The sequence below is a fragment of the Condylura cristata genome, unplaced genomic scaffold (assembly GCF_000260355.1).
Source record: "Condylura cristata isolate star-nosed mole 26May11 unplaced genomic scaffold, ConCri1.0 scaffold00010, whole genome shotgun sequence".
NCBI lineage: Eukaryota > Metazoa > Chordata > Mammalia > Eulipotyphla > Talpidae > Condylura > Condylura cristata.
The window spans coordinates 35,727,372-35,753,040 of record NW_004567111.1 but is presented as its reverse complement, the minus strand read 5'-3'; the positions used below and the strand labels follow the sequence as shown (position 1 = coordinate 35,753,040).

The 25,669-nt window shown below is 39.5% G+C and overlaps 1 protein-coding gene across 1 annotated transcript in view; it reads right to left on the bottom strand.

The window, feature by feature from the left end:
• Positions 1–20,851: 20,851 nt before the first annotated feature.
• Positions 20,852–25,669, bottom strand: part of FAM216B (family with sequence similarity 216, member B) — a 5,805-nt gene continuing 987 nt past the window's right edge. The window contains exons 2-3 of the mRNA XM_004680310.2: positions 22,889–23,009; positions 20,852–21,211 (exon numbers count right to left, since the gene is read on the bottom strand). Coding sequence (XP_004680367.1) covers positions 21,027–21,211; positions 22,889–23,009 — 306 coding nt within the window. The 3' untranslated portion in view covers positions 20,852–21,026. The remainder of the gene's footprint in view (positions 21,212–22,888; positions 23,010–25,669) is intronic.

Here is a 25,669-nt window from a genome sequence, read left to right as displayed (position 1 = left end):
AAGTCCACTGAGGGGAGCAGCAGGCAGGTCAGGAGAGGTGTGCTGCGCCCTGTGGGTCATCTCCGGGGCAGGGATCGAACTCATGCTGAAGTGGATTTAGTTTCTTAGTGCTGCGTCAAGCAGAATATTTTGTGTTCCAAATTGATTTGTCTTTATTTTAGCTCACTAGTATCTAGCCCTAAAGAAAAGGTAAAACAGACAAGGAATTTCAGTGCATTTTCCTACTATGGAACTGTCTGCACTCAGTGGGCATTTAAGTCGCATTATGTTACTGTATTGATAAATTTGACCTGTCCACCTCTCAAAGACCCAACCACACTCTCCAATTTTTAGGCTGCCTCTGGCCAGTAAGTACATGGTGTATTGAAGACTTCCAAAGAATCCCGGAGGGTGAGGAGAGGTCTGGGGCACACTGGTCAAGCATACCCTGAGAATCAGTGATATTCAACAGGATCCTGCTTAAGAAAAAAAAAAAAATGATGAAAATACATTGAGAAAATGGCTTAGCATAATTGGCCATACTTGCATTTTCTAATAAGATATTTTGTTTTCACAATTAACTTTACCTACAAGCTTCTAATCTTAAAAATGTAAGCTAATTTTATAACTGTTATAATTATTTGTATGATAACCTACCCAAGCCAAGCCCCAAGACAGGAACATAAAGTCAGATGCTATGATTTGGCTTTGCCCAAGTGTCTCTGAATTCGAAATTTCTAAAAGTGTTTTGTTGTGGCATGCAGCCCTGTGTGCAATTTTCAGCTTTTTAGCTTCAAGGACATCAAAGTATTGAGAGAGATTCAAAAAGGATAATAAAACTCCTGTGGGCTTCTTACAGAAGTGGGCTCACTGCCTGAGAGAACAGCAGTGTTGAATCAGTTCTTGCTGAGGAAACCAAAACTGGCCTGCTGAGAACCCTCCATCCCACCCCTGGGAGAAAGCCTTAGACCACTAGTCATCTCCTCACAGACCCTGAGGTGACAGAGGGTGTTTTTTAGAGGGGTGTTTTTTAGAGAGCAGAGCTATGCTGCATGGTCACTTCAGAGGTTTAATTTTAGTTTTGCCAAGGATTTCTCCTGATCCTTTCTTCCAGTTTGGCCCTCCAACAATTCTGAGAAGAGTTATGAGCTAATAATAACCATGTATTTATCTCTGTTCCAGGTACAGAGTTCCTAAAACCTTTATTATTTCTTAAATGATTTTTAAAATGATTATCAAATCTTAAAATAATTTGTGCACAAAAAGCATATTTTGTTCAAATATTTGGTCTTTGACCCCAGTTCCTGACATAGGGCTCCTGAAGTCCTTAAAATTTCCTGAATGGTAGTGTCTTTTGTTCTGCTGAGTGACCCTGACTGGGTTCCTGGTCACTAGAAAAGCTACACCCATGATTAGAAGTTCGGTATTGTCAACTTCACATCCCCATCACCAAGAGGAACTGCTGGAGTTAATGGTGCAGTCAGTGTCTGTGGGATAGCTTCTGGCTGGTGAACACATGTGTAGTTGTTGGAAAAATGGGCCCGTAGAGAGCATGTGCCTTTCACACAAACTCCACCATGCTATGGATCTGTATGCCTTCCCACATCCTTTTATGGCAGCTTAACTATTGGTCATCTCTTCTCCTGCACTGAGTTGCTCTAGCAACTTAATCAGACGCAGCAGAAAGTCATAGGGACATCAACTTGTAGCCAATCGGACAGAAATGCAGATAACAGCCTGCACTTGTGATTGGCAGTCTTGTGTAACTAAATCCTTTAATGTCTAGAAGATGATTCTATGTCCAGCAAGATTGTCAGAACTGAGTTAAATTGTGGGACTCCCAGCAGGTGGCACAGAATTGATTGGTGTGGAGAAAAACCCACACATCTGCTGTTTGAGTGTGTGAATGTGACCACAGTGTGGAAGTAAAGGGAAAACACAGCAGGAATGCTTAGGATCTGGGCACTGATTTGTAAGCAGCTTAATGAATCACAAGACTGCTCTCTGCAACCTGCGACTTCCCAGACACCTGTGGTCCCAGCCCATCAGTGGGGAAGGAGAAACTGAGCTCTCACAAGGGTGAATCTGTTGCTGGGCTGAAGTGGGGAAGGAGAAACTGAGCTCTCACAAGGCTGAATCTTTTGCTGGGTTGAAGAGAGCCTGTAAAGTATACAGGGTTTTTGTTTTTATGTGTGTACTGTCATCCATGTATTTGTTCCTCTGCATCCAACCACGTCCTGTTGGTTTATTTCTGCTCCCAGATTTCACACACACTTACGTCAGGGTTGCTGAAAACTTTCCATTACAGATCCATCGGAGTAAAAAAAAAAAAAAATTGCCTCACACTCCACCCCCAGGAGTCAGCAGTTACTTAAATTTCTCACATGCCCCCGCCTCATCTACCAAATGATGAGAAACTCGTCAAAACTCACTATCCACTGTCTCCATTTGATCCATCCTTATGGCGCTGTGGATACCCTACAATTCACCTTAGGTATTTCACCTTAAGTATTTCATGGTTCTACCAAATCCTCTCAGTCTTATTTCCCTCAAGAACTAAAAGGAAGACAAAGATGTTGGCAACAAAAAGTTTTCAAAAGAAGTCACCCAGTTCTTCATGTTTTTTTTCACTGTGTCATTTTCCCACTTTGAAGAAAATGTTTTACTTCCATTTCTGAGAGCAAGAGGGGGTGGGAGATAATGACCCTTGACACATTATCTCCTCTTTCACAGATGTGAAAGATGTGAAAAGAACCTACTTTTACTGAATTCCTACTGTGTGTTAGGTCGAGTTAAAACAAACTCTTCATTCAGCCCTCAAAGGTTTTCCCTTTAGCAGCCCTTTCTTGGGCTCATAGCATTAAAGTGACAAGCTGATGACCATCCAGAGAATAAATGGACCCGCTAAGCTCACACCTTTCTATCTGGACTATGCTATTTCCATTATATTCTATTTCTTTCCAAGGACACAACATAGGAGTAGAGGAATATTGTGAAAACAAAGACTAATTTATAATAAATATCCAAAAAGTGCAGTATTTTCTTTGTTGGTGCTGTTTTTTTTTTATTTATTTTTTTTTTTTTTGGAAGATGACTAAAGAAAAATGAGAAAACTTCCTCTAACCCTAGTTTTCTAAAATATTTGTCACTAAAAAAGGAACCATTTAAAAATCTTGTTCGTCCCAGTTTCTGTCTCAGGACAGATTGTCTTCTGGATTTTCAGCATTTCTATAACTTTATTCACTAGATTATATGGATAATTTCTATATTGTATAATATAAAAAGTAAGCTCTTAATGAAAATTAATTTGTTGCTTAGAGGAGCCCAATCTACAAATTTCAGGGTGCAATTGGCAGTCTGAGTAAGCCAATTTCTCCAACTTCATCAACAAAAACAAAGAACTGTAAGACCCATTGACTCAGTATTCCCCTCAGAAATCACTGATGCTTCAGCTTCCCATGTTACTCTTCCAAAAGCCTCTGCACCCCCACTAATAATCTTAGGATTGGAGTTTTCTGATGATGATAGTTTTCTAATAACATCAGGTGCTTGAGGTTATAATTTTCTTAAACCCTGCCCAATACAACCCACAAGGGGAGAAACGCCACAAAAGCTAGTATGAGAGTCATTCTCTGGATTACACTACTCGGACATCACACTGCTCAACCAACCAGAACAGCAGAAAGCATACAGTAAAGAGATGAGACAAAAGGTATAAAAATTGAATATTGGTGGATAAGTCAATTAGAGAAGAAACAAATCTCGTTGGTTAGCAAATATTTAGTTATCAAGATCCTTGAAAGTAAATCATAAGAAAGGGGAGTTAGTGAAGAGAAAGAGAGCGAGGTGAAGGTGGAAGCATATAAACAAAGGAGATGGAACAGGTTAAGTAATGAATCTTAAGCAGAACCAGTGACAGCTGAGAGCAGTAACTTGGAAGCAAGAAGTTACTTTCAGCTGGAGAAAAATAAAATAAGGAAAAGAATGAGTTGTATATGAGCATTGAATTTAGGAGCAATGCAACAAATAGATTTCAAAAGTCTCCTAAGGTCTAAATTATAGCAGAGGACCAGAACTAAGATTGAGAATGAAGAGACTGAGTTAGGAGACATTTGTTAGGCAAGTAGAAGTCTGTTTTCAGAAGAAAATTTTTTCTTTTCAACTCCACCGAAGATCACAAAGAAAACTTCCAGAGACACTGATGATAGGGGTAATTTACATTAATACTAGGTAAATGAGGGAACACTGATTTTACTAGGCTTGCTGAATAATTGAGGGCCAGATGTCGTGCAGAATTTAGAGGGGCGTGTGCAGAAAAAAAACAAGTGCAGGTTAAACTTAATCTCTTCACAGAGGTGAACCACATCTAAGATAATTCATACTGAATTAGCATTCAATTATCAGCATGTATCTGACCTGTCTTCTGGAAGGAATGTTAGTCATTTTATGTAAGAAAGGATATTTCATTCAGGTTCACTTATTTGCATTGCATGGTCATTTGCATATACCTCACGAGAAGTATATTTACTTATTTCTTTTCTTTGGATTCCTTATGCTCTCTAGTCCTTTGTTTCTGCAGCAGGTCAAATATTAAGGAAATCATTGAAAGGAAAATTAACTAGGGAGTTTCCACCTAAAGTATCTTTTCTTCCTTTAAACAGCTAGTGGATATTCTTCCTTATTTTCTATTTCTACTGCATCATCCTAATCTAGGCTTTCTCACCTAATTGGTCTCCTGATCTTGAGTCAACACTATCCAGTTCAACCTCATGAACACTTCCTACTTCCTCCTGAACACCTACTTACTACTGAAGTGGCCTTCATAAGTGATCAATACTTTTACGTCATTAACCATCTTTAAGTTCTTAGCTTCTGCCACTGTGATACTGCCAAAAGTTAATAGCTATATCAATAGCAGTCTCTACTTTTCCACGGAAGAGAAGTATTTTCAACCTCTGTTCACCCCTTCTCCCATCTCTTAAGAGGTAGTGATTCCTTGCCCTCATTGTTTCCTTTTTGGGCTAAAAGATAAATAAGCAGAAAGGAAGAATAAAGAATGCATCAGAAGGGCTGGAAAATTGCTTTTCTCTTGTGGAAAAGCAGATTGAAAGAGAAAAGGAGGGGAATGATAAAGACTTTTTAGGAGAAAGTGAGGTTTCAGAGAAAATTTTAACGTTCAGAGAAAGTGGTTGAAAGTTGAGACCGGCTGAGGTCAGATTTTAGGGGAGAAAATCTAAACTGAGTAGTAAAGTAAAATAACATCCAGAGAGAAGCAGTCTTGTACCCCTCCCAGGACAGGTAGGCTCACTCTCATTTCTAGAAGATTTAAGAGAGAATTTTGGAAACTGTGGCATCATTTCCACAGGTTTTAGTAGAAGAAAAAAGCGAGGGAAACAAGCCCGCACAGAGACAGCAACTTGAGACCCCACGAATCTCCAAGCTTTGTCTGATGCCCTCCCATAGCTTCTTTCTCTTGTAGCCAAGCTGTCTCTGAGGAACGCCACCCTTATAGCCCTCCTCTAAAGCCAGGTGCACACACTTGCACATGCGCATACAACCACGCTCAGCTGTCCAGAGTCAGGCAAGAGCCTCACACCCACGTATCTTCAACATTAACAAGAGCAAAACCACAGGTGATAGCCATAAAGGCCAATGGTATAAAAGCCTGACCAATTCATCTACCCTACAGAAGCCAATTGGAATAGTTTAATACTGGGTTAACAGTGACTAAAACAACAGTAGTATAAAGAAAATGGAAGGTTTATTCGCTCAGGAAAAAAAAAAATCTGTGACTGAAAGCGCTCCAAAAGGCTAGGAGTGTGCTATGAGGTTGGAAAGGAGGACAGTTCCTTCTGTGTTGTTGTTGACCCAAATTGGTTTAATATTCTAAGCCTATGGAAAGAGGAAAAAAGAGTATTGATTTTTCTCTTAAGAGCAGAAATTCTGGATTTTGTTCTTCACCAAGTTTTCATTCTATCTGCCATTAGTACGTGGCCACATCTGGCTGCAAAGGACACCAAGAACTATAGACACTAGGCAGGCAGTCCACCTAAGCCCATACCACACTCAGAAGTATGTTGCTAAAAGAAATAAAGGAAGGCCCTAAATGAGCAACAGTTGGTCTCTGCGCTGTTCGTTAGATACCAGGACATTCCCAATAAGCAAACTTGAGTAGGTTTTGCTAAGCCTGAAAGCTATTGTAAGTTCATACACCAGAAGTAAGCCATGTTGATGTTTAAGGGAAGCAAGAGAAGGGAAAAGGAACACTTGCAGGCTTCATCTGTCTGGGGTGTATTTTCCTACAACAGAATGCTCTCTATGTTCTATGACTGGCCCACAGGTGTGTCTCCATGTGTCAGCAAACTGTTTCTGTAAAGAGATAGTAAATATTTTAGCCTTTGTGGGTCATACAATTTCTGTCAAATCTACTCAGTGCTTGTTGGAACATTAAAACAGCCTAAATGATTTTTAAGCAAATAAGCATGATTATTTTCCAATAAAGAATTGCTTATAAAATTAGGTTGTGGCCAGAGTGACCTTGACCATAGTTTACTTGACACCTGAAGCACTTTTTTTCTTAAAAGATTTATTTATGCATACAGAGCTGGGGTACAGGCCAGAGGTGCAGGGGTTAAGAGGATTCACCAGAGAGAGTGGGAGCAGCACAGGTAGGTGTACTGAAATACATGCTGAGGGAAGCAGTGGGTGAGAGAGGAGATGTCTGCTGCACCATGTGGGTCAGCCCCCTGGCCAGGGATCAAACTTGTGCTGCAGTGGCTGCAATAACCTCATAATGCTGCACTTTAACCCGTTGCACCACCAGGGAGGTCCCTTATTGTTTTAAAAGTACAGTTTTATGAACCTAGCTTCTAACCTAATCAGTCATAACAATTCCTTCTACCATTCACTGATCCATTTATTTAACTATGTAGACTATGGAAGCAGCTCTGGAACACAAAAGAAAGTGAGACATTGTGCTTGAAGGTAGAGAGAAATATGTATCATAAGATGGAAATACAAAAGGAGTACATTTTCTTTTTAATGGTGATTTCTGAAACAGATGGATAGGTCAAGTTTTATAGGAACACAGGGAGAGTGCCCAAGTTTACCAGAGAAGACTTCTCAGAGAGGAGGTGTATGCTGGGACCTGATGATGAATAGAACAGGCTCACCAAACTGGGGGTATAAAATGTGTATAAAAATGGGAAATGGGAGAGTTTGGCTTGTCTGGAGCACCATCAGCTCAGGGAACAGAGAAATGAAGACTTAGGAGTTCCAATAATAAAAAGTCATTCAGAACTCATTTAAAAAAAATACTATATTGTAGGTAATGTGGAGAGCCATTGAGAAAAGCTGAAGCAGACAATGATAGTGTCAAATCTGTATGTTAGTGAGATTCCCTCCTGCAGGAACAGATATCATCGGAGGTGATTAGGCAGAGAAGCAGTAAAGAATAGCATCTGCTTAGGCAAGAGGCTGGGAGAAGGCCTGAAGCTAGTTACCAGAGGGATCAGGAAATTTCTAGGAGTGGAAATGATAGGAACTTTTTGTTTATTGGAAGTCAATTGTAGAGGGAGGAGAATCCAGAAGACATTAGAATTCTGACTTGGTAGCCACGAGTGTGATGGCAGTAATCAAGATCAAGTAGGGAATACAGAATGATTACACTTGGACAATTTGATATGCTTTTGATGTGCATTTGATATGCTTGTGGGAGATCCAGACGGAATTTACTTTGTAGCTGGATGCTTATGTCTGTGCTTGGGAGACAATCTGGACTGAAGCTATAGACTTAATTAATTAAGATGTTTCACTTTTGGGATGTAGTTAATTACTTGTACTCCAGCTACCTCCCTGAAACCCCAACCTTTAAGTCCAAAAAAAAAAAAAAAAAAACAAATCAGAAGTGAGGGGAAATTAAAAATTGTGTATGAGATACCAAATAAAAGCAAAATCTGCCTGAACTAACTGTAGACTTCAAATTTTGCATTGATATTACATATAAGCAAAGCAAAGAGTGAGGCTTCTGAAGGACAAACATTTGATTGTCGTCTTCATCAACTCCTTAGGTCAAGAACCCTTTGATGGCTTGTGCCTGAGAGAGATCTGAACCACATGCAAGCTATATATCATCCTGCTTCCTAAGTGGGCAACATCAGTGGGCAATAACCAAATAATTGGTGTAAAAAAATTTTCTTTTTTGAATTCTGAAGATTTTACTTAATTTTACTATATGTATGTATTTAAGAGATTTCTCTGAAGCAGGTGACTACACTACAGGTATTTTCATTGACACTGGATTTAAGCCACAAAAAAGCTTTTGTTGTTCAAAATATTACAGATAGATCAACGGGATGATGTTATAAGCCATTGTCTGGAACATGGAAATAGTCTTGTACTTCAGCACTATTATCCACTACTATTTCCTGTCTCTGAAAAAGCTGAGCTAAGTAAACTTGAAGTCTGAAATAGAAGAGGAGATGATTATCTAAATTTGGACATGATACTCAGTTTTTGTCTCAAAATACAAGCATCTTTTAATGTTATATTTCATCACCTTGACTAACCAAATTTTATTATCACATCTAGGCAGAATCAGATTACTTGGTTGCAATGACAGAATATCCTCAGTGCATGTGGTGACCTGTGCTTATTTACAATTGTTTCAGCCACTGTGACTGGGAAATGTTGGAAACTGAATCCGTGAAGGGAACAAAGGAGTTGGAGGGACAGGTGTAGAAAATTGATCTAAGAGTGGATAGCATGGAGAGAACAATGAGATTTACTCCACTCACATCTAGATTAGGTTCCTAATATCCTTCTCATGAAATTTGTATTTTTATTTATTAAAAAAAGTTCTAAAATCTGGGATCATTTTATTTATTTGTTTTTGGATACTGTAAGACCCAAAAAGAGAAAATGATCAAAACATAGATACATGGTATTAGAAATTATTGTGGGCAAGCATCTAGTAAGCCACACAAACCCAAAAGTAAGATATTGACAGAATTCCAGGAAAATTCCATAGACATCCACACCAACTCCCCCTCACCAGCTCCTCCATCCTATGGTAATCATGTAGTGTAAATGCCTGACATAAGCTTTTGACTGTAATGTAAATGCCTGATATTAAGTTTTTGATTGCCAAGGCATACATTTTAAGAACATCCATGTTGGATAAACATATTGCCAGTTACACAATAAGATAAAGGGAGAGGTCATTGCAACCTTGAAATTCCTCTTTTAGAAACATGATTGGAAATTCATGGATAATTTAGATAACTGAGCAAGATTGAGTGACTGTTTTTTGCTCTCCTGTGCTCACAGTCTCCACCTGACACTTTAAATTCACCAAAAAAGAATGAACCACTGACCCTCATCCATTGTAACTGGGAATGTAAATTGATACAGCCATTATGGAAAACATTGTAAAAAAAATTCTCAAAGTATTAAAATAGAACTATTATATGATCCAGTAGTCTTCATTTTAAGTATTTACTTAAAGAATATAACACTAACTTTAAAACAAAATGCACCCCTATGTTTATTGCAGCACTGTTTCAGTAACCAAGGTATGGAAACAGCCCAACAACAGAAGAATAAATTAACAAGATGTGGTTTATGTATACAGTGGAATATTACTGAGCCATAAAAATACAAAATCTTGCCATTTCAGATAACATGGATGCAACTTGAGGGGACTATGAAAGATAAATACTATATGATTTCATTTATTTTTGGAACATAAAGAAACAAAAACAAACCTTTAGAGACTCTGACAATAGAATGTTACCTGTGAAGAAGGTTAATGGATAAAGGTTAATGGGTTGAAGAGGAGGTCGATACTCCTTAGTCGTAGATGATGAATGGACATTAGGTGATGGGTGTGGTGAGAAAATGTAATCTGGGAACCTATACAACATTGTTGTAAACTGTTATCTTGATTTAAAAAAAAAGGAGGGGGGGTGCTAATTGGTGGTAGGTAGTCCATAGGGATTACAACCGAGATGAAAAAAAATGCACAAAATGAAGAATGACGTAAAAAATAAATCAATAAATAAAATTTAAAAAAATTGCCAAGCATCAAAAATTTTATGTAGCTCAATCTAAATTATCAGGTTAATAAATGTAATAAAATGAAAAAAAAATTTAAAAAGAGCAGAAGTAAAAACAAAAATGAGAGCATCCACAAAACCCTAGCTCCCCATTCTGGCATTCTGATTAAGGCACACCCCAGGCCCACACACTCTCTCCTTCTCTTCCTGCAACTTGGAGTGTCATATACTCTCCAGGAAAGATGAATAATACTTTTTTTTTTTAAATTTCCCTGCCAGAAGGCAAAAAATAAATACCAACTAAGTTCACTCATATGTGAAATATAGAGAAACAAAACAAAGGAAGAGATCAAAATAAACCTTAGAACTCTGACTGTAGAATTAAGCTACCAGAAGGGGAGAGAAAAGTGCAGAGGGGATCTGGTAGACTATCGTGGAGGACTATGCGTGACTGGTGGTAGGTGTGGAGTGGTAACGTACATCTGAAGAGCTGTGAAACTATACCTCTGAGTCACATATATAAAACATAATATTGGTGTTATATACCAATGTTACCTCAATAAAAAGAATACAATTGAAAACATTTTTTAAAAGCCCTCTGACTTTTTTTTTTTTTTTTTTTTGCAGTGTTGTTTTAAAAACCTACTAAGAACCTCAAAGGTGTATCCAGGATCTAGTTGGAGAAATGCCTGTAGGGGGTGCAGGTAGTACCAGCAGAGATGAAGGTTCAAGCCTTCCTGAACAATAGCATCACTACCAATAGGCTAAGACATATGAGTCATTGATGCTTGATTCTTCTTGTAGTCACAATGCATCTGAAGTACTGATTTTTGTATTTTTCTATAAACAAGATAATTTCATATATATTTTTGTGTCTGTTTTTTATTTCACTCAATTTTATATTTTCATAATTCATTGTAATAATGTATATTATAAGTCATCTACTTTTCTTTGCTGTGTAATATTCCTTTTGACTAAACCTCAACTCCTTACCCATTTTATTATTGATGAACTGTTGGGTGGTTTGCAGTTTGGAGCTTCCTCTTCCCCATCCTGCCATTTCTCTAGCCACTCCTATAATGTATTTTCAAAATTATAATAGGATTTTTTTAATATGAACTCATTATAATTTTTTAAATTTCAAAATGGGGGTTACTTTTTTAAAAAGATTTATTTATTTATGCATACAAGAGCTGGAATGCGAGAAGGTGAGAGGATTCACCAGAGACAGATTGGGGAAGCAGAACAGGTAGATTTACTGAAATACACTGCTAAGGGGAAGCAACAGGAAAATCAGGAGAATTCTGCTTCACCATGCAGGTCATTTCCCTGGCGGGAAATCAAACTCGTGCTGCAGTGGCTGCTGAAAGACTCATAGGGCTGAGACCTAACCCCTTTCCCCAGCATGAAGCCCCCACATTTTCTGTTTCCATATACATTTAACTGGATTTAAAAGAGAAGATGATGTATACCTACAAACTTATACATTTTTTCTGGAACATTATTTTCAATGAACTCAATTTATAAAACTTATTTTTTAACTAAATATGACATAGGTAAATGATAAAATTTTATAAAAGTATTGAGTATTAGTTCTGTTAGCATTATTATGTTTCCATTTAAACCAAGTTAATTAATTGGCTAACATTAATATATACATACAATATTAGGCAAAGTCGGCACTATCATCATTGCCATTTACAGATGAGAACACTGAGACACCCACATATGCTATTTAGGTCTGATCAAAAACTAACATGTCTATTCAGTCACAAAAACCTGTGTCAGGAGAAAAGTCTATCTAGGTGGGTGCCTCTTCACCTAGTTAGAACTCTTCATTTTGTTCTCCTCCTGGACTGAGTGCTTCACAGGTAGAGGGCCCCTGGAGGTGACCTGAGCCACACACAGGAGTCGAGCTGCAGACTACACCTGGCTGTGGAATAGTTGCTTAGACTTGAACACAGTCCTCTGTCAGGCCAGGGAAACGCAAAGACAATGTAAGCAGAGGCACTTCATTTCATGCAAAAATCTTCAGAGCCTTCATCAGCTTGTCACCAGCACTCAAGAGATGTCTGGTGAAGGAGCTAGAAGATCAACACTGGCTTGAGAAACTGAATCCTCTTGCAGTTTGTGAGAATAATTAGAACGTCATTCTGAACAAAACTGATTATCCTGCTTCCCTCCTCTTTTCTCTTTGCAACCTGCGGAGGGCATGTTCCAAAGAGGCGCACAGAGCTCCCTACCGGAGCATCTATCTACAGCGGTACTCATGCAGCTGGAATGTGTATTGTGTCCTTGTGTCCAAAAGTCCAGTCAATTCAAACCTTGATTTATCTATGTATTTCCTCTCTTTCTTTCAGTTGACTATTGTTGAAGAAGAATTCTGTTAATATGACTTATCATAATAAACAGCATACTTCCTGCTTTCATTGGTTTATCTTTTTCTGTGTGTGATTTTCCCTGTATCTTTGTTGAGCACCAATTTTTATTGTCCACACTCACCCAACCCCGATATCTTTGTTGACTTCGATAATGTCTACAGTGAATAGATTTGCTTTGTATAGTCTGCATTTTAAATCATTAGGTTTCTCATTTTCAAAGTGCTGACTATAATCATCCCTTACATTTACTGAAATTAGTATGGGTTTTAAATCATTAGTCAAAAAAAAAAGAGGTTTTAAAAAACTCCCCTTTTATTCTTTGAGGATGAAACAGTTGGCATTTTGTTAAGAGATTTTAATCTGACTTTAATTCTTCCATCCTAATGTATTCTTAACAGTTATAAATGGAATGGTTTGTCTTAAATAGAAGTGAATCTATGGTCGCATACTTATAGCCAGTCTTTAAAATGGATCATTTCACTTCACACATGTTACTGGATCTTAAATTTCACCTTTATTCAACTCAATTTCTTTACTTAAAATGACTGTGGCTTCAAATTCCTATATCAATGGCTTAGATATGCCAAATGCAGTAGTAATTGTTCATCATAAATACGTATTTTATAACATATACTAATAGAGTAATGAAATATATTGCAATAACAATATGCTCTGCCTGATAGAATTTCATCATGAAACTCCATTAACACATTCAGCTGGTATCAGCTTATAAAAACGCCTTTCATTGTGGTGAAAGAGAAATATTCTATATAAGTGAATGGAAAAGATGGAGTTCAAATTGGAATTCTTAGCAGAGCTGGATGGAAAACCCACAGCAGCATGAATGGATGCTGACCAGGCATATTTGACAGTGCTCTCTGCAGTTCCTTGTACTGTCATAACACCCCAGCCTTTCACGCTTCCCTGTCGCAACACCCCAGCCTTTCATTCTTGCAGAGCAGCTGCTGCCCTCTTTCCTGACAACACTGCTTTTCTAAGGTCACCAGCAGCCTGTCACCGGCATCTCCTAATGTATCTCACATGTTGTATACATGGCCACCCTGTGGGCTTCATCTTCACACTGGCAACAACTCTTCCTCAGCCCAGTTTTCCTCTTCTCTTGACCTTTTTGAGACTGGTCCTGCTACCTCTCTGAATGATGCTTGTCCCGCGTTGTTCTCCATGCTGCGTGGCCCTTGCCTCTTGCCAGTTTCTGTCTGTGCTTCTGTTATCACCTTCTCTGCTCTCTTTCCCTGGGAGTCCCTTCCCTCCTGCTTCTTCACCACTCCCAAGACCTGGCTCTCTTTTCCATGTCAATGCCATAAAATGTAGACACTTCAAGCTCAACTTGTCCAAAAGGAGGCCAAATTTCATTGCTCCCCAAATCAATTCTATGGGCCAGCTGTCCTGTGCTTTTATTTATTTATTTATTTACTTACTTATTTATGCATAAAGAACTGGGGTACAGGCCAGAGGTGCAGGGGCAGTGAGAGCATTCACCAGAGAAAGAGTGGGGAGCAGAATAGGCAGACTGAGGAAGTACACTGCTGAGGGGAGCAGTGGGCAGGTCAGGAGAGGTCTGCTGCGCCATGTGGATCACCACCCTAGCAGTGAACAAACTCATGCTGAAGTGGCTTTAGGGTCTTAGTGCTGTGCTCTAACCCACTGCACCACCAGGGAGAGCCCTGCCCTGTGCTCTTTTGCCTTGATCTCATCACTCTATACCCTGCTCAAGTCATTTTTCTCCCATCAACGAGCCTTCTGGTTTTGTTCCTGGCACATCAGTCTAGAGTCCAGTCCTCTTCTTTTCTACTCCTGGAATATTGGGAGAGTTCTGGATTGTTTCTTGAACCCATCCTCTTCTCTGATTCATTATGGACAGTATTGGAAATTGGTTCTCTTAACATGTCTTCAGCCCAAGCTCCTACTAAACATATCCCCAGTGATTCCCAGAGGCCTACCAATTAGAGTTTATTCAAGTCCCTCTATGACCAAGCTCTAATTCCTTTCTACACTTATTTCCCACTATTTGTGATACTCTGTATGTATGCTACACTTAATTGCTTGTGAGCAGAATAATTAATAAATAGTATCCCTTCTAACTCTGAGCTACTGCAAATATATCTACATATAAATAACTAATTAGCATAAGAGGAACCACTTATTCCAGTAAGTTTTCGCTTAAGTCCTTGATAGTTTCTTAAAAACTGCAACTTTAAATGAAACAGCATATAGTGAAATATTTCACCATAGGACAATTGATATAAACAAGAGTTAAGTTGCTCTGGCATATTTATGGCCACAAAACATCTCCAAACTTCTAAATATCCAAAACACTCTTAAAGTTAAATAATTTGTCCACTTTTTAAATACTGTGTCATCTTGAAAACCCTGAGCCAGAAACCCCGACTAACTCATTCCTATATTCCTATCTAATAAAGCTATTAGACAATAAATATTGGTTTAATTCATTAAGTTTAGGAATATCTTTTAATGCAGCAATAGGTACAGTGCATAAAGATTTTAGTGGTGGCGATGGTGGGTAGTGATGGCTACCCTGGAGATGACCAACGTAGATTAGGAAAAGTGAGGAATTCCCAAGGGCACAAAAATCCACCTCACAGATTTGTTAAGAGTTGCTCCTTTCTGCAGGGATTGATTCTTTTTCTCTCTTACCTTCTCCAAACTCTACCTCCTAAATATAAACTATAGTGTACCCTCATCAGTATTGAGCTCTAAATTTTGATATTTCTTTTATTATTAAATCTCCAAAATTATTACCATCACCTCTCCTGTCTATAGTGACCTCTCTCCCTAAAATTTGCCATTTTCCCAGTAACAAGGTGACCATAACTAATAGTGACACTATCTTCTTCCCATCCAAGTTATCTTCTTATCCAAGTCACTGTCACTAGAATGCAAAGATTAAACTATCTGAAATTGCAATGATATTCATTGCTTGTGGAAAGGCAAAATAGTGGGGCCAATTTGGAAACAATGTTATCACAGCATCATTAAATGAAACCTAAATCTGCCAAATGACCCAATAAATGTACTCCTGGGTGTCTATCCAAAACAAATAAGTCACATAAAGCTAACAGTAACATATTTATAGCACATATTCAAAGGGTTTATTTGTAATTTTCCAAAGCTAGAAACAATCCAAATGTTCATCAACTAGTTAATGGAGAACCAAATTGTGGCATATCCATTCAATGGAATACTGCTTAGCAATAAAAAGAAACAAGTAACTAACACATAGAACACAATCAGCCTCAAAGGAATTATGGCAGTGAGAATCCAGACCAAATTCTGACAGACTTCAATTAGGTAAAATCCTAGAAAAGACAAAACTATAGGGACAGACATCAGATCAGTAATCAACATGGGTCATCCTTGGGAGGGGAGATTGTCTATGAATGACTACAAGGAAATTTGGGGGGTAATTGAAATATTCAGTATTAAGACTGTGGTGGTGGTTATGCAACTTATGCATTTGACAAGACTTATTGACCTTTGAGAGCACTTACTGCACATAAACTGTAGCTTGATTAAACAATTTAAAAGGGGGAAAATTAAGTGGCCATATAGAATAAAGAAGTAAAGTCATTCAAGTTCTATTTCACATCCTTACAATCAAAGTGTAATCTTTGTTTGTATTGAATCTATTTTTTTAAATGCAAGAATATGTAGGACCACAGTGGCTGGGATGCAAGCTGATGCTGTGTAGGTAGGGAGTTTCCCAATTATTTCCTGGAGTGCCAGTAGGCAGCAGGGCAGAGAGGGGAGAAAAGACACCACTGGAGCCCACGGGGGATTTTTCAGGCTTTGAATGATCCTTCTACACCTTGTAGTGAGGCAACCAGGGGGTTCTCTGGGCTCATGTTCCCAGAGTCATCTCTCGAGCACAGTTCCTCAGCTCCTCACCCCTATTCAGACAGTGAACAGGACACCACACACAGATTATTTTAAGCAACTCACCTGCCTTTAACATCCTTCAGCTTTTTAACCACTCAGGACTTCCCAACCCTGGCACCAGTTTTTGCCTTGTCTAATTTGTCTTTTGTTATACCTCCTTGTCCTTGGCTGCAGAGAACTTCACACAAGGCTTCGTTAGACCACTGAGGCCCACTGACCACCCCTTGAATCTCATCTTCATCCACCCCCAAGTCCCAGGGATATAAATAACATCAACCGAAGTTCTTCTGCACTCTGGTAGAATTGTCAGTTCTTCAGTATTTTTTTTCTTTGCATCAGCAGTAAGGGAGCAATGAATGTTGAATCATGGTCCTCTCTCCCTTCTGACAATTCTACTGCCTCTGGAGTCATAGGCCAGTCTTCACAGCCCATCTGTCTTTCAATCAAGGTGTTGTCCAGCAAGTCCCAGACTGTCTGCCTCTAGTGTTCATGTAGCGCCATTAGCTCTCCCATATCTGCTCGGCTTTGGCCCCCTCCTCGGCTGCCATGGCACCTCCAGTGCTGTCCTCGACTCCATTTGCAGAACTGTGAGGGAATCCTCAAGCCCAGCCCTGCCTTCCGAGCAGGCGCATGTCTGTCCAGTGACTCCCCTCTGTGCAGAGTCCTCTCCACCTGCAGTGGGGGCTCGTCCACTTCAGGCCACTTCTGGGAGGTGCCACAGAGAGGTGGATGGCCACCAAACACTACATGCTCATGGTCTGCCACCCCCAGTCAGTCCCTCCAGAGGTTTTCAGAGAACTCCACACCATCTATATGGAATCACCCTACTAATCTATGGCAATATAGTACTGGTAAGCAGCAGAGGGTTCTCTGTTGATTCACGCAGACAGTCCGAGGAGAGTCCTGGGGCCCTCTGGCTTTTTCACACTTTTAATGATCTTTCTACACCACTTGTAGTGAGGTAATGAGGTACAGGGCAGGTGGGGGAGCCAAGGGGCCATGGGGCTGAGAGGCCTCCTAGCCCCAGCAAGTCTTTACTCTCCCTGTGCTTTCTGGTGCTCTCCACTACCCTCCATTCTCTGTGACACCACTCAGTCTCTCAGCTCAGAGCCACCTTATGCATGCCATACCAATACTCCAGGGGCCCACGCTCCCAAGGGCCTCCTGCATTCAAGGCCACAGGTGATAATCACGGAAGCCAATAGTGCAGAGCCTGGGCAATTTTCTTGTACCCTATACTTTCCTTGCCAAATTAATCATTGGGGGGGAGGGTAATAAAAAGTACAACCTGGAAGCTTTCATATATATATATATACTATTAAAATTCAACAGTAACTCAGAAATGATGTAGTTAGAAAAGCAATACCTTTTTGGAGAAGAATCTTTTATCACAAATATTGTTTAGACTTGCTGACTCATGGCAACAGTGCAAAGTAGGACACCATTAGTCAGCTGTATTAGTGCTTATAAATTCTTTACAAAGGACACACTCCTACTGCCTGCACCAGGATTTCTCCAACACACTAATTTTTGGATAAGATATTGGTACTCTTCATTAGTAGCTGTTTGCTACCTGAGATCCTAAAATAATACCAACAAAGTCAGAAACCAGTCTAATTTGCATTCTTTAATATTTAAGTTTTCAGCTGTTATCGATCACCTACCACAGACTAGTAATTGCTAGTAAGATACCAGAAATTTTAGGTGACTGGTCACTGACATTGAGGCCTTTTAAATTCTGATGATGTCTATTGACATTGTGAGGTCAATCAAAATCTCCAACAGGTTAAAGCAGTAAGCTCCCCAAGTTGCAGGTTGTCTTCTGTTCCCCTTTGATTATTTTCCTTGTATTCCTCAGAAACTTCAGGTGTGGGGCTCAAGGACATTCTCTTTTCAGAAGCAAGAGCTGACAAGTGGAACCTTCTATATCTTCTTAGACCTTTCCTTTGTCCTTCTTATGAGTCAGTGACATTCATCTGCCAATGAACTCTTCAAAGCCTCTATTAGATACAAAGTGCTTTTGAGACTTCTGATGCAGAGATGCACCTCAGAATCATAAACAGCCTCCTTAATATTCTGTACCACTAGCAAAGACTTAACAGCAAATATCTATGCCTACCAAAAAATAAAGAGATATGGAAAGTTCATGCAAGAAATTGAAAGGGATCAAAGCCCCACTGTGGAAACAATGGGAGGTTTGTGTAGGCCCAGTTAGGTGTATCCAAACCTCAGTGCCCTAAGAGGGCTACCCTACTGTTCCTTTTTATTTCTGTCTTTTTTTTTTTATGTTTAAGTCAACCTAAAATTCATGTAAATGTAGAGCTATGTAGAGTATAGGAGTCAGAGCCAGGATTTGCAGAGGTCATTAAGATTCTTTATGATAAGCAGAATGAGCCCCGTAAGGTCGGGCTGGCTTTTCCAATGAGAAGAGTGGTCTCACTGCCCGTTGTACCTCCCAAGGAAGTCAGGTGGGCCGTCGGAACCATCCTGGGAGTTTTACAAATCTCCTGACAACTCTTATATTTTTATATTAATATTTGCAGAGAGAAAATCATCATTATCATTAATGAGTGATATTTTTGTTTCTGGTACTAGTATAGCATCTTCCTTTCCTAGCAATGCTACCAAGCAAATTTATATCCTATCTCAGCCCACTCATTTTATGAGCATGACAAAGTTACCTGCTGATTTGAATGAGACAATGGAGATGAACATTTGAAAAAAGTGAAAATTCATTTCTTATTTTGATTCTGTGTGAACATTGATTTATTTTATATTATATATATACTAGTTTATTTTTACATCATTTTGTGCATTTTTTCATCTCAGTTGTAATACCTGTGGGCTTCCCATCACCAAATCACCCATGTGCCATCATCATAGTCCAGTGCATTTCCCTCCCCACCACTGTTTTTGAGCCCATTCCCCACTCTACCCCCATAAAATGTCTCTGGTATAGCTGCTCATCATTATCATTATTTTCTCGCCTGGTCCATTATACTCCTACTATGAATGAAACCATCAGTGTTTTTCCTTTTCTTTCTGGCTTATTTCACTGAGCATGATATTCTCCAGCTTCATACATGTTGCTACAAAAGACATGTGTTTATTTATTTATTTATTTATTTTGGTTGCTGAGTAATATTCTATTGTGTATATGTGCCACATCTTTTTAATCCAGTTATCCACTCTTGGGCATTTGGGCTGTTTCCATGTCTTTCCAATTGTAAATAAGGCAGCAATAAATATGGGGGTGCAGGTATCTTTCTGAATCAGTGTTTTTGTGTCTTTTGGGTAGATACCTAGGAGTGGGATTGCTGGGTCATATGGAAGCTCCATGTTTAGCAGTTTGAGGAAACTACAAACAGTTTTCCATAGTGGTTGTACTGGCTTTTACTCCCACCAGCAGGGCAGGAGAGTTCCTTTTTCTCCACATCCTTGCCAACATTTGTTGTTGCCAGCCATTTTAAGATGTGCCATTCTCACTGGGGTGAGGTGGTATCTCAACATCTACCTTATGACAAGTGATGTTGAACATTTTTCATATGCTTGGCCATCTGCATTTCTCCTGCCCATTTTTTTGATGGGGTTGTTTATTTTTGTTGAGTTTCATCAGTTTTTTGTATATCTTTGTAATCATTCCTTTATCACTCATTTTGTGTGAGAAATTTTTTTTCCCAATCAGTGGGATGTCTGCTTGTCTTTTGTAATGTCTCTTGTGCTGTACAGAAGCTTTTTAACTTGATGTAGTTCCATCTACTTATCCTTGCCTTCACTATTGTTGCATTGGGTGCTCTATCTTTAAAGACCTATCTTTAAAGAGTATTGCTGAAGTGTTTGTCGTATAGTTTTGGCCCATCTTTGCTTTCAGGTATTTTATGGTTCTGGTGAACATTGATTTTTAACACCCAAAAAAATCACTGGTGATGAAAAGAACTATTAAATGTAACTAATTCGTACTTTGCCATTTCTATCTTATTATTTGCTCATTTGTATAGTTGTGTGTTTACTTAAATCACTAAGGTCATAGCAATGTAAGCTTGAGATTAGTTCCTGGGACTATTTATTGCCCTGTTGCAAGTGTATCAGTTACCTATGTTCAATTACCATTGTTTAGAAAGAACCCAGCTGTGGCAGGTTGACAAATCTAAGTTTTAAATGATAGGAAGGGTTGAATCAGTCAAGAACCCGACAACTTGGTGCCAACTTGAAGGCTGTTGCATAATGGGACGAGAGGAAGGACATGGAGATTCACATTCTAGCTGCTGCTGAGATGACACCGCTCTGGAAGCATGTCATGCTCAGTGTTAACTCTGCATTGGTTTGTATATTTTCAATATGTGTGGTGGGTGGGTTGCAGGGAACCGACATTTGCAGCCTCTGATGCCTTTTTCACCATTCATGGGTGATTCTAATTTGAAAGAAGCTTTTACTTTGAAAGTTTCAAAGACATTTTACTCCACAAAGTATATGTGCAGTGAAAGTCTTATTTATTGTTAGTTGCATTGCTCTTAAACCTTCAACTTCTTCTTGCTAGTAAAATTTATGTGAACAGGGAGAAATTATGTCTTTGAGCATGGGGTTTGTATTATTCATTATCATTTAGCAAATATGCACTAAGTACCCACTAGATGCTAGGATACAAGGGCAAACTGCCTTTCAGCACATGTGAAAAGCCTCACTTGCTGGGAGATCAGAGCCCCGCAGTGTGAGCCCTGCGTGGACCCACAGAAACAGGTACTGCTGCCAGCCAGGTTCTTGTCATGGCAGAAGCCTTGCGGGAGATGGATCTTTGAGGAGCTACCTTGGCTAAGGCTCTCTTGGTTGACTCTCTGAGCACAGCAGCACATGTCAAGGCTTCCCGTTGGGTAATATAGCCTGGTGGAGAGAAATGGGAGAAGCTGCAAAGTCAACAATTGTGTAAAACCAGTAAGCAGGCAACACTGCCAACAGTCACATATTGTTGAGGGAAGGGAAGAAGCAATGGTGTTCAGCACACTTAGCTGATCTTGAAGTACAGGTGGAATATTTTCTTCTTTTGCATTTACCACTACTCAGTCCATAAATGCACAATAATTAACATGACAAATGATTTGGTGAGGGACTTGGGCCATGGGAAATCTGTGTGTGAATTGTTTATCTTCATTTTCAAAACTTTCTGCAAAACAGAAATATATTCTATTGCATGCTTTGAAAATATAGCCTGCAGACCACCTACTAAAGAATTATCTGAGCAGGGCCACATTTAATATGTATATTTCTTTAATGCAGGTTTTTGGTTCTATGCCAAAGACATTTTGAATCGGAACCTCGGGAAATTGGGACTGGAAATATACATTTTAATCGTCTCTACACAGGTGGATTTTATGTGCACTAAAGAGTGAACATCTTTGTTTCTGCTTTCATTGGCCTCTAAGCAACTTTATGCTATCAATGAAGCTTTTAGATGAGTCTGCTGCAACTCACAGAGGCCAGACAGGATCCCAGTCTCAATGTTTACTATTTTCACAACCAAGTTATTTCACTGATCCATGTCTCAAGTTCTCGTCTGTAAAATGTGAGTTATAAAGGCACCTGTAGAGGAGTTTGAATTTTAAATAAGGCAGAACATGCACTGTGCTTACAACACTGCCTGGCACATAGGAGGTCCTGCTGAAGGATAACTATTGCTATTCTTGCTCCTTTTATTAAATTGCCTACCAAAACCATTGACTCCCTTTTGTACAAGTACAGGTACATAGTATGAAGGAGATGAAATAGATGGACTAGTGCCAAAGGAACAATTTATAAAAAAAAAACCTCTATTGGGGGGGGGGGGGGGGGGGGCAGCAGGACAACTAAGAGAGGAGCTGGAGATGGAAAACATTTCCTAGAAGAAAGGGATTTAATAAAAACTGCATCTTCAGTAGGCTGCTGCCCACACGTCTTGAGGGTTTTTGTAACCATTATTTCATCTGTACTTAAAACACCATGAATTCGGCAGAAGAAGAGAAACATCAGAGGAATCTGCACAAACTTTGGAGCTGATAGTCCCAACTAACATTTACCACCATATAATTTTATCCAGTTATCTCACCTGCCCAAGCTGTAGTTTCCCACAAGTGTAAAGCAGGGAGAAAACGAGATATTATATAGAAAGCTCCTCGCACACTGTCTGGCACATGGCAAACACTCCATAAATATAACTTGTTGTTGTGAGTAAATCAAGCCTCTGAGTTGATAGAACCAGCGAGGGCTGAGCTGACCTGAGCCTAGATCACCGTCTGCCTAAACCCATTGCCAGGTCTGCTAGGTCAAGTTCCTGCACAGCTCGGAGCAGCACTGTTAACATGTTTGAACAATCCATATTCTGATTTCTTTAAGAATTTACCCCAAAACATGACTTTCTGTTGTCAGGTATAACCATTTTCAAGCTTGGTCTGCCAACCAGGCTGAGAAATAGTGTGCTGGCAGGCGCCGTTACACTTGCGCTATTTATCTGGAAACTCGACTTCCAGCTGCAGCCCACTAGTGTCTTCCTGAGGTCCTTGTTTAGGTCAGGTAGCTAAAACTCACCAAGCTGCTGCTGGTGCTGAAGGGTGCGAATGTAGCGGGCCTGCAGGGCCTCCCACTGGGGCCTGGTGTTGTAAATCCTCATGATGCTGTAGAAGTAGCGCTGCTGCCCTGGGGTGAGGTCCTGTCAGAGAGCACAGCAGGGAATTTTGACGGGTTGGTGGAATTGTAGGGGATGGAGAGATGCTCCCCCCTCCTTGCTTCCCCCACCCATCCCTGCTGACCTGGTAATTGTGCAAGGAGGTAAATGTAAGGATTCTTGGTAACTAGGTCAAAGTATTGGGCTGAAGTAGTCCAAGGATTTCCAATATCTTATAATTTATATATATATATATATATATGTTTGTTTGTTTGTTTAAAGATTTATTTATTTATACAGAACTGTGGTACAAAGCAGAGGAGCAGGGGTGGTGAGAGGCTTCACCAGAGACAGAGTTGGAAGCAGAATAGGCAGATCGACCAAGTGCACTGTTGAGGGGAGCAGCGGGCAGGTCAGGAGAGGTCTGCCTCATCATGTGGATCACTTCTGGGGCCCAGGATTGAACTCACACTGAAGTGACTGCCGCTGGCTTGCAGTGCTGCATCCTAATCTGTTGCACTACCAGGGAGGGCCCTATCTTATAACTTTATTAATCTATTATAATACTTTTTAAGAAATGTGGGCTATGAAAAATCTACACAGTGCCTAAAATCTGCCAGGCTTCTGAATGGAGAAATTTCCACTGAATGTTCAGTTAGCAAGAGAAACTGATAGATGAGTAGATGGATAATGTAAACAGTGCTATGCTGGACACCATGCAGCAGTCAAAAAAGGCTTCCTAAAGGAGATGATCAAGCTGAATCTTAAGTGTGAGGAGGAAGTCTCTGAAGGGACTAGAATACTGATCTTGAAAGATATTAGTGGGTTCTCCCTGCTTGTGCAGCAGGTTGGCTGTGGCTACTTCAGTGCAAATTCAATCCCTGGCCTTGAGGTGAGTAACCCACATGGCATTGCAGACCTCTCCTGTGTCACCTGCTGCTCCCCTCAGCAGTGTACTTCATAGATCTGCCTGTTCTGCTCCCCACTCTGTCTCTGGTGAAGCCTCTCGCCACCCCTGCACCTCTTACCTGCACTCCAGTTCTATATGCATAAATAAATAAAATCTTAAAAAAAAAAAGATAGGTATTAGTACCACGATGGAACTTGCTAGATATGTAAATTCCTAACAAGGGGAGAACAGGGTAGGGAGAAACCACAGTGGACTTTGATGAAGGATTTTGGGTACTTTGCAGGAGTCCTATACTTCCAAACCACTAATAAGGATGTAAGCCAATAGTACTTAAAAAATAGTACTTGAGTAAGAAATAGTACTTGAGTAAGAAATGAAATGCAAATTCCTTGCCCCATCCCAAATAATCAGAAATTCTGGGCAGGAGGACCAGTGAGACATCTGGGTTTTAATAAGCCTTCTGTATGGTTCTGATATATGCACACTAAGTTTCAGAGCCACTGGACTAGAAGAAAAACAATAGCTAATTAAAGGAAGAAAGTGGTATAGACTTTATGTGGTAACCAATATCTGGGTATACTTAGAACCAGACTTTTAAAAAACTTGCACCAAAACACAGAGACTGAGCTGGAAAAGTTTGGCAGAAGAACATTATGAAAGCTTTTGTGATATGGCAAGAATTTAAAGACTGCCTTTCAAATAAGGAGGCATTGAAGGTCTTTAAGACAGTGGTTCTTAATAGGAGTGATTCTGAAACTCAAAGGACATTTGGCAATGTCAGGAGAAATGTTTGTTGCAAACAATGGGAAGAAGGCAGAGAGCTATTTGCCTTCTGTGGAGAGAAGCCGGCAATGCAGCTGAATGTCCTATGTATGGAAGGCAGATTTCCAACCCAAAGGGTCATAACTTCACTGATCAGATTTATAGTTTAGAAAGCTCACTCTGACCCTGCTGTGGAAAATGAGCTTACCCTTCGTAGGGTACCAGTTAGAAGCCTCCCTGCCACCTATGTTATGGAGGAACAAGAAGGGCCTAGCTAACAACTGCCATTATGAACCTAATACAACTCAGTGGCATTTAGGTGCAGATGGGGAAACCGAGATAGTGGCATCAACAGTCTAGAAAAATCAAGATAAAATAAGTTAGCAAAGTTAAAAAAAATTCAAAATCAGAACTTTCAAAGCTACTTGATAACCATATGATAAAAACTAGATTTATGATATTATACCAAAGAGCAGAGAGAGTTTTCTGTTACAAATTTTGTGGAATTGAAATCTGTGAGTCAGATTAGTTTTTGATATCTAGAAACATTAAACTTGATATCTAGAATATATCTAAAGTGAAAGTAGCAAATCTAAACACTTCAGCTTAAGACATTAAAGCTTTACAATTTCTGAATTGGATGTTTAAAAAGATATATATGAAAAAAGGAACTGGATTCCTAATTAAGTTTTTTTAAAAGATTGAGAACAATACAATATGAAAATTGCAAGCTAAACTCAAAAGCAAATCTCTAAAGTATAAAGGAAGATTACATACTATATACAATAAAATATTAAAAAATATGGTTCTATTTTAAGAGGAAAAAATGTCTACTACTTTTTCTTAGTCAAGCTCTCAGCTTCCTAAGTGAGAAGTAACAGGTAGCATGACTAATATTCTTAGCCTGTTGTCTGTCATTCAGAGTGGGAATAAAATAGAGGTGAAACTTATATAGCATATTTCTGAGATGGTATTAACTGATTTTGCCAGAAAGGCAGTCACATAGACCTCTGGCAAAGCCACAGTGTATCAG